Genomic DNA, 10,721 nt, shown 5'->3' on the forward strand with positions numbered 1-10,721 from the left:
TATATATATATATATATATATATATATATCTGTACATATAAGCATGTACATATAAGCATGTATGCACATTGAAAAATGTATATACACAAACTCACATATTCTCATAAGTAGAAAGATAAATGTAGATTACTCTGATATTGAATTTAAGTATTTAAAATAATTGAAATAAATTAGTATGAAAGATGATAATACAAATTAAACTGAGAGATTAATTTGTTATTTAGGGAGAATCTAACATAGAGCATATGAGCAAATATCCTATACTATCAGATTTCTCATGTTTTCTAATTATTAATATTATTTTTATCTAAGTTTATCTTTGATTTCATGAATAGTAAGACTATTTAATTTTTTGTTTTGTTTTTGTTTAGGATGGCAATTGTAACAATATCATATTTTTTATAATAATCAGAGAACTGTGATAAACTTAAATAATCTTGACATGTACATACTGGACAATCCCTTTGGTCATTCTGATGTAGTCAGGCATGTCTTAAAATAAGGCATTCCAAGCTACATCCTCCGGCTATTAATTTTAGATTAAAACTGTATAAGAGTTAAGTTTTGAAATTTTATATGAGAAAATGAATGACTGATTTATATTTTCAAAAATTTGTTGACAATATCCTTCTAACAGGTAATTTTTTTTATTACTCTAGAATTACCTACAGAAGCTTGTTTGGATTGTTTAAGTTTTGTGTCTCGAGTCATCTGAATTGTTTGAATTAATACTGGAAGAATTTTTTATCCCCCTATATTATTACCATTTTTATAACAGTCATTATTTTTGTTATTAGTAATATTAATATTATTGATTTTACTACTACTACTACTACTACTACTACTACAAATTTGGTAAAATTTTTGCTTAGATGGAAAATTTTCTTTGTGAATTAAAAAAAAAAGCATTTGGATTGATAGATTATTATAAGTTAAAATACCAAAAGTACTTTTATTTATTTTAGATGATGAATTAGTTGATGATCTATCAACTGTTTTAGGTTAGGAGATCCTATGATTACTTTTATTATTAATCACTCTATAAATAGCATGTTCAGTATTGAAGTAAAATCTTATAGCATAATAATTATGGTTATTGTTATTATTATGATTAGTCAAATAGAATTGTTTTATTTTTATATTTAGAAAAATTATAAGTGATATTTATGGTTTTAATCAACAGTGAGTTTAATTTACTAATAGAAATTTACTCTTTTGGTCAGTTACTGTCTTTTGCGCAATTTTTTTTTGAGATTATTAGAAAATGTGTCATTAAACAATTTATTTCGAAAATGAAAATTAGATTGTCTATCTGTAATTGTCAGCTTGTTTTTTTTTTCCCTTAAGAATTTATAATTTTATCATTAGAACTTAAGAATGTTGATCTGGTTAAGTATCATTTTGAGTTTAGTATTACAGATAAATTATTTTCTTGTCATACCCACTTTGCATTTAAGCAAAAGTATAATAGGCTGCATTATAATTAAAAATCATTTCATCATTTAAATTCCCTTCTCCATGCGGGCATGGATTGGCTGATTTGATAGGATTTGACATGCCAGAGGACTGTACTGAGCTCTAATGTCTTCTTTGGCATGGTTTCTGCACATACCTTTCCTTATACAAACAACTTTACAAAGTGTACTGGGTACATTTTTGGTGGCACCAGTACTAGAGAGGTCACCAAGTACTTGCAACTGAGTATTCAAGGAGGTGAAAATATGATAGAGGGACAAGAACAAGTATCTTGCTGAAGAGGAGAATACATGGCTTTCCCAGCTGGAGAGAAAGAAAGATAGAGAGAGATGGTGAGGCTGTACCCTCAAGGTACAAGGTGAATACCAGGGAGAGAAATGAAATACTACAACAGAAAAGATGGGTGGGTAGGTAAGGTTTTTGAGAGTATTAAAAGAGTGTTACAGATGATTAGACATTGGGATTGAAGTGGATGGAGTGAATAGCAATTTGGGGAAGGGGGAAGTGAAGAAAATAGGAAGAAAATAGAAATAGGGAAGAGGAGGACATAATCTGGGAGAGTAGTAGGAATACAATGTGAAGTGTAAGGGGATAAATGGTGTCATTTACAGACCTGAGTGAGTAGTTCTGCAATAAGACTAATTAGAAAATTACTATTTTAAAATCTCACAACAAGAGATTTTCAGCAACAATACTTTGGAGTAAAGATTGTTTGCCAACATAACATGGCAGTCCTTGTTTAGGACAAATGTTGCTGTAATTTAGCCCCAGGAGACATTGTCTCCAGCTGGCTATACGACACAGTGGTATAATTCAACAAAGCACTCCTTCTGGTGAGAGTCAGATATTGCTGTTTAAGGATCCCAATACATATCTTCGGGTGCTACTAATAGTTTCACATGTCTGAAAATCCAAACACGGTCTTCAGGCACAGACCACTCTTCGTGCTGAAGTAAGAACTTTAAATATGGTGTGAGTTGTGAGAATATGTGAAAAAACGTGAAAAAAATGGTAGCATATAGAAAATCCTAACTTCTAACTGGATAATGAAACCAGGAGACCTGATGTAAATATAAATAATGTATGAAATGAAATGTAAATTAAAAGTAAATTGTGTAAGGAGAGTAAAATTGTATATGAAAAATAAATGTATATTATATTTTATATATATTTTATTCATTTATTTTTCATATACATTTTTACACTCCTTACATAATTTATTGGGCTGTCCGGAAAGTTCGTGCCGATTTATAGTAGCTTACCTTTTGATTTATAGTCGCTTACCTCAGTTCTGGAAAGTGGGTATTTTCAAGTTAAAGGAAAGATGGAGATGCATTGTGCAACAAAATGGTTCATATTTGGTTGATTAAAAATGTAATGGCAAGTATTTATTGATCTTTTTCTTTCCTTTAAAAATCGGCATGGACTTTCCAGACAACCCAATACATTTACACGTAAATTGCAGCATTTGAGCGGAATCGTTACCAGCGTCACCCAACTGGCACTTGTGCTAGTGGCACATGAAAAACATTCGAGCGAGGTCATTGCCAGTGCCGTTGGACTGGCTCCTGTGCCAGTGGCACGTAAAAAACACCATTTTGAGCATGGCCATGGCCATTGCCAGTACCTCCTGACTGACCCTTGTGCTGGTGGCATGTAAAAGCACCCACTACACTCTCGGAGTGGTTGGTGTTGGGAAAGGCATCCAGCTGTAGAAACTCTGCCAGATCAGATTGCAGCCATCTAGTTTTCCAGTCCTCAGTCAAATCATCCAACCCATGCTAGCATGGAAGGTGGACGTTAAATGATGATGATGATGATGATGATATATATATATATATGAGCGAGAGAGAGAGAGATGTATATGCATAAATATATGGATATGTATGTATATGATGGAGAAATGCAAGACAATGTAAGCTTGCATACATAGGTAGGAAGTAGTAGGAGAAAAAATTAGGAGTTAGAGGGGGAATGAATGAGAAATGAAGTGTGAGAAAGAAGCAGATGAAGATGAGGTGTAGAGTAATTGAAGGTGAGTGGGGAACTGAAGAATAAAAATGGGAATACTGAAGTAAGAGGAGTGATGCAGTAGTAGAAGGAAAAATACTCATTTAAATTTGTTGGTTCCAAGATTCAATGCAAAATGTCTTTTCCATTTCATCGAATGCTTGGATCCATGACATATAGACTTAACACACACTGTAAGGGTATGGCAATAACCCTTTGTGTAGAAGTGGGTGGTGACAGGTTGCTTTGGCATATGTACAAACACACACATGCATATATGCACATACATGTGTAAACAATATAATACACATTTATATACACACACCTGAATATGTGTACATACATGTACAAATGTGTTTCTATGTACACACATTGGCAACAAATTAGATATTTGAGATTGTGTTGTAAGATATAGTTTGAATTGGCTGTGTGCTATATATCTTATTCATATTTTTTGAGTTATTTTTTTTTATTTATATATAATTTATTTATTTATATGTTCTTTTCATTTTAACCATAAGCATGATTTTGTACATATTGTTCCTGTTAGTGTGTCATGACAGTTTTGTTAGCTCCTTCCTAATTTATCTAGTACCTGACATTTACTATAATTATTGTCATTTTATGTATTTATTTCCTGAAAAAAAAAACTGAAATAAACTAGTTTTTTTTTTTATAATGAGGTTTAATAATTTAATAATCCTTATATAAAATTAAATATACTTAAGGTTTTCATTTCTGTAATATTTATCTTACTCTTTCAAACTTATTCTATTACTAACCAGTTGATTGCTATGGGGAATTTATAAATATAACCTCATTGTAGGTATTTTTTCTTACATAAAAATATACAACTATTTTTTCCTTTTTTTTTTAAATATATAATTTACTCCTACATACTCCATCCAATACATTTCATAGAAAGTGAAAAATTTTTTTTTTACATAAATTCCATTGACTCATTAACATTCTTTGTCAGTCCATTTACTACATACAGGAATTATGTGAAAGCATCATTGTTTTCTTGACCAAACATTGACCTGTATGCAATATTCATTCTTTAGCGTTTTTTATTTTTGCTTTTTTTTCTCTCCTCCCTGCCTAACTTTTTTTTCTTCAGTTAACCTTGTATTCAAGAAAATTTCTTTTACTAGTTTCATTGACTTCATCAGTCTAGTACCAATCCAGAATGATTCAGAAACCCCATTGAAATTTAAATTATCATGAGTTGTACTTTAGACCTGTGCTTAGTTACTGTTTAGACAGAGAGACTTATGCTTTTGAATATTGGTAAAAATTAATGAATATAGCCTTGCTGATAATTAATTGTAAGCTAATTACTTTCATCTCAACTAAACTTATCATATATTCATAAACATAAAAGACTATCATTGTTAAGCATTCAGTCAATTAATCACATCATATACATGTACTTTATTGCTTGACAATTCTTTGTCAGTAATATCTGTCGACTGAATTCGCTTTTTTGGGAAGATTGGAGTTGAATTTTCATGCTTTTCCCATAAATTAGTGCCGTTTCATACAGCTTGTCACAGGTATAAAATATTAGATTTTCCAAATTGTAATTATGCCTACTTGAGATTGCACGGCTTGAAACCAACAAAGGGAACTAGAAAAGGCTTTCGTCATTTTTGGTTTAGACAGCATTTGTACAATTTGTTTTGCATGATTTAGTATAGAACAATCCCATAACTGCAATATAGTTCCTAAGCAATAATTGGCACTTTTAAAAAAATCAAGTAAACCCACCTAATGTTATAGAGCTCTTATTCTCACTGGTCAAATCAGCTTTTAGCATTGAGAATGTTTCCTGTCAATGTTAAATGACTTTAAGTTGTTCTTTGTGGTAATCTAGTTAATGCTATTTTCATTGTTATTTTCTATCATTTTTCATATTAAATATTTTTTTTTATCTTGTATGTGAGTGTGTGTGGCTTGTATTCTTTCTTCCATATTTTATTAAATAAGTCTTACTAAAATAATATTTTGATATTTTTTGTTTTCCTCTTCCATGTTTTCCCTTCTACAGAGCGCTCCCATTCTGAAGACGAATACGACTACAGGTGGAAACGATGTTAGTACGGCAAGAAGCTCTTAGTACTCACATGCGTGTCAGCGGATGTACTCCGTACCATTTCTTTTCCCTTGACCTTTGCATGCTTTTATATGTTCTACTTGACACTCCTCCCATTACCACTTTATTTTGTCTTTTATCTTCTTCACTGAATCCACTTTATATTTCACACTGCACTTCCTTGTTGTCGTTGGTTTTCAATGTAGCTTCTAGTTTCTATATTTTTTCGGGATTTGAAGCACTTTCCTTGTGTAGAAATTTTGAATTATGTAAACCAAATTCTGTGGCATAAGTCTTTGCTACTATTTTTAATTATCTTTTCACCTGATAAGTTTATTTTCAAAAGTAAATTGGTCTTCCAAGTGCACCTTCTTCCTTAACAAATACTTAAACATGTTTGTTCAACATGTGGAGTGAAAAGTTTTATTATATTTTATTTACTACATATTGTTAAACTGTAAATATCAACTATTATTGCTAATTATGACTATAATATGAGGAACTGCTCAAGTCCTGTAGCTGATGCTTTGTCATCACTGGCTGTGTTTAAATAGATTTTTTTCATTAATCACTCAGAGAAAGATTTGTTGACTTATAATTGATTTTGTCAGTGAATAAAAAAAAATTCAGTGAAATGGTTAGATAACAAAACAAAAAAAAAAAATCCCCCAAAACTTAGCATTAGACTCATGACTTTTCATTAATATGTTGGTGCATGGTTTAAACCTTGTGCAAATAGCATGAAATCGTTTCTGCATGTATTTGTGTTTGTGTATAGGTGTGCAATTTTATTAACTTTGTCTATGATATAGCTAACGAGTGCATCACATTAGCAATTGAATGAAATAATGAAAAAAGAATACAATATTTGTAATTAATTGTTGTAGTAATGAATTTCTGAATTACACTGCTTTAGTATATTGACATCCTTTTCACTCATTCTCTTTTAAAAATTGTTAATTTTCTAAAAGATTCTTATTTTGTCTATTAAAATAATGAAAGAGTCCTAATGATTCACTTCCAGAAACAAAGGAACAATTTTATATTTATGGTTATCAATTCTAGAATAAGTTTTTTCCCTTTTTTCTTTTCTTTAAATTTAACCCTTTTAGCATTCAGATTACTCTGGCAAATGCAATGCTCATTCACATTGTTGTGAATTAATCATGCTTTACTGCATAGCTTTGAGATTTCGCTGATGTGATTATTTTTAGAATGACATTGTAGGGTAGATGTGCGAGGCTGGATCTGGCTTGTTTGAACATAAAACAGGTAGAACATTTTGACCAAATATGGCTGGTTTAAATGCTAAATGGTCAAGATCAAATTCCTTCCAATGTTGTGCATACAAAGAGAAAATAGTCACACATTTTCAATGTCAGACTTCATTTTATTAAAGTTTGATTTTTTGTTAGAAAAAATTTGCTCTAATGCAATTGATTTTTGTTAATGAAGCGTAACTTCAATAGGATGCTGCAAAATTCCATCTATGAGGTATTGTTGGATGGTAAAGCAATGAGATAAATATCCCAGTCTTGTGTTACAAAAAAAAAAAAGACCTACAAAAGGAAAAATTTCTTTTATCAACATATAGTTTTAGTAAGTTAGAAATATTTCTTTTGCATGTGAGCAAAAATGTAATTTGCAGCATGATGCTTAAAAGATTTTATGGATGTTTTAAGTGGGTTCTGATGCATTTCAGCCATCATGATTCTGAATAATAGTAACTTGCTGATTTGACATAAATGAAGACCTGCTGTTTGGAAATGTGTTACCAGCCTAAAAACACATTGTTGTGAAATAACATATATATTTCCAAAAGGTTTAATGTCATTTATCAAATGTATGCAAATGCATTCAACAAAATTCATTATATGCCTTGTATTTTTGTTCATTATGTTCTGAATCCAAATCTCACTGAGGTTAACTTTGCTTTTCATCCCTCCAGGGTTGATGAAATAAAGAATCAGTGGATGGCATTGACTAAACCCCTTGTGTCCAAAGCAACACTATTATTATTATTATTATTATTATTATTGTTATTATTATTGTTATTATTAATATTATCATCATCATTAAGGTGTTGAGCTGGCAGAGTCATTAACATGCTGAACAAAATGCTTAGCTGTATTTTGTCTGCCGCTACATTCTGCATTCAAATTCCACTGAGGTTGATTTTGCCTTTCATCCTTTTGGGGATGAATAAATAAAGTACCAGTGAAATACAGGTTGTTGTTATCAACTAGTCCTCTCCCCACCAAATTTCAGGCCTTGTGCCTTTAGTAGAACCGAGGTAAACTTTGCCTTTCATCCTTTCGGGGTGAATAAATTAAGCGCCAGTGAAATACTGGGGTCAGTGTAATTGACTACTTCCCTCCCCCTTTGTGCCTTTAGTAGAAAGGATTATTATTATTAAGGCAGCAAGCTGGCAGAAGCATTAGCAGACTGGACAAAATGCTTAGTGGCATTTCACCTGTCTTTGTGTTCTGAGTTTAATTTTTGCTGAGGTCAACTTTACCATTAATCCTTTTGGGGTTGATAAAATAAATACCATTTGAGCACTGGAGTCAGTCTGATTAACTTATCCACTCCCTTGAAATTGTTGGCCTTGTGCCAAAATTTGGAACCAATATTATTTTTAGGTGACCAGCTGGCAGAATTGTCAGAGAATCAGAAAAAATTGCTTTGCAGTGTTCCTTTTGGCTTTTTATGTTGCAAGTTCAAAACTTGCCAATGTTAGTTTTGAATTTCATCCCACTAAGGTCAATAAAATAAAGTACCAGTCAAATTCTCAGGTTGGTGTAACTGAATAACTCCCTCTCCTTAAAAATTGGTGTCATGCCAAAATTTGAAGCAAAAGTGGTAAACTAGCAAAATCATTAATGCATTGGACAAAATGCTTTGCAGCATTTCTTCTGGCTCTTTATGTCCTGAGTTCAAATATTGTTGAGGTCACTTTTGCCTTTCATGCTTTTGCTATTGATAAAATAAAAGTATTGAGTTAAATACTGGGGTTGATGTAAACTGAGTCATTCTAAACCTCAACTGGGTGTATGATGTCTGAAATGCTATCAGGTACTTGTAGCCTTCTGTCAGTAAGGCAATATGACTGGTGGAACTGCCACATTAGGTTTCTCTAGAGGACTGTTAGAGCAATGATTTTCTTGGGGAAATTTGGCATCACTGTTAATCTACTGGTTGGTTTGTTCTTGGTGTCTCTTTCAGCCAGGAGACTATGGATAACACCCATTTATTCTTGGCCTTACAATGCTACTGAGATGGAAGCCTTTACAGTTCAAGATGAAGTTCAGATACAGCAGAGCTGATCTGAGATTCGTGTAGTGTAATGAAACCATCAACTTATTAGCAGTGTGTAAACACTGCTAATAAGTTTACTCTCACCATATGTCTGTAGGCAGAGGAATACAATTAGGAGTCAGAACAATCCTAGACCTGTGAGCATTCCCTGCTTTGCCCAAGGTGGTCATCTTCCCCATTATGGACTTTTTCTTTGTTGATATTGTTATTGCTACTTTTTCCCTTGTAACCTTCTTCCCACTGTTTTGCATTTCATTCTTGTACTGTTCCCTGTTCCTTGGCTTTTATCAGTTTTTTTTGTTATTTCCTATGTCTGTTGTTCTGCTTGTTTGTCAGTTTTAAGTTTTTCTTTTTACCTTATATTTCAAATTGCACTCAAATATAGATGTTTTAGATTGTAAACTGGTTTCATGTATTGCTAAACATTTTTATTTTATATATATATATTTTTTATTGAATATGTATCATATGTAATATTTACTTCTTGATCACTTTATCTTTATCAACTGCATCACCACCACTTTATCATCATCAGCAGCAGACATCTATCATTAACAATCAGAATTAATTATTTTTTTCCTTAACCTTATGCTGAGTGCTAAAAAAGTGTTTTTGCGAGTTGCATGATTATGTTTGTGTTTTATTTCTGTAGCCATGACACTTCTGTTTCCTTTAGCATCATTTTATTCAAGTTACTACACAAATAAGTATCATATATTCATTAACATTCATAAATTCTATATTTTCATTTGATGTATTTGCACTTCAATCTTTCCTCATTCTTTCTTACATACCATTTTCCCATCAAATCTGAATAAATTCAATATATTTTTCCATTTGATATACTCGTGATCAGTCAATATCCTTCCCTTGTATTTCATTTCTATCCTTGAAATATAATTGAAGGGATAATGACTCTATTTCTTCACCTAAAATGGTAAATTGTTTTATTTTTAGTTTTGTTTTCTAGAGGAAATTATATATTAATGGAAGTTTCTATAACTGAAGTGCTTCACGTATAATTTGTACTATCTAATTCAGTGCCTCATTTCTCTAAGTTCAAATACTGATAGACTTTTCTGTCAGAGAACTGTGCTGTCTATCTAAATAGTAACTGGCATTGTTGAGATATAAAAAAGATTCTTTTAAATATATATTTGATATCTACAGGGCATTGAAGATTGTCCAGATAGCAGGTTGCTGGATTTCATGCATTATACTGTAGCTCTAAGTTCACATTCCAGTATTGTCAATAAAATCAATTCTGGATTTTGTTTCTTTGACTTAGTTAGAGAGGAAGCAAGGTAGAACTTCTGTAGGAAACCTGCTGGAATATATTGTATGCATTAAAATATAAATTATTTTCCTTATAAATAAGTCTTTTACTTCATGAAATAAAAATAAAATCATTACCATTTTATCATTAATTAAACCTGCATCCCTTGTATTTATATATTGTTGAACAGTTCAAATATGTCATTGTTTAATCAATCAAGAGTAGCACTTTAGGCTTTTTCTAGTTATAAATTCTTACCTACAGATATTTTTTCTCAGCATCATGTTTCTTTATCATCACATCCAATTTGACAAGATCTCTCTCTTTCTCTCTCCACCTCCATGCCTTTCTTTTAACTTAATGCAACTGGTTCTGTACTTACTTCACTCAATGTATAAAGTTCTTAATCATTTAACTTTGTGTAAATTCTTTCTTCTGTTCCATATCTGTAGTTCACTACTTAGATCTCCATTTGCTTAAAAGCTAATTTTGCAAAGAGGTGCCTTATAATATTCACTGTTGTCAGTGTACACACACACACACGCG

The 10,721-nt window shown here is 31.6% G+C and overlaps 1 protein-coding gene across 21 annotated transcripts in view; it reads left to right on the forward strand.

The window, feature by feature from the left end:
- The window catches only part of LOC106874470 (rho guanine nucleotide exchange factor 7), a 206,499-nt gene that overhangs the window by 102,054 nt on the left and 93,724 nt on the right, over window positions 1–10,721 (forward strand). For 15 of the 21 annotated variants that reach the window (XM_052966471.1, XM_052966465.1, XM_052966469.1 and 12 more), the window contains one exon: window positions 5,537–5,581. The exons of the other annotated variants lie outside the window; for them this stretch is intronic. In XM_052966471.1, the coding sequence (XP_052822431.1) occupies window positions 5,537–5,581 (45 nt within the window). The remainder of the gene's footprint in view (window positions 1–5,536; window positions 5,582–10,721) is intronic. 21 annotated transcript variants of the gene reach the window in all.

This window comes from Octopus bimaculoides, chromosome 3, assembly GCF_001194135.2.
Source record: "Octopus bimaculoides isolate UCB-OBI-ISO-001 chromosome 3, ASM119413v2, whole genome shotgun sequence".
Taxonomy (NCBI): Eukaryota; Metazoa; Mollusca; class Cephalopoda; order Octopoda; family Octopodidae; genus Octopus; species Octopus bimaculoides.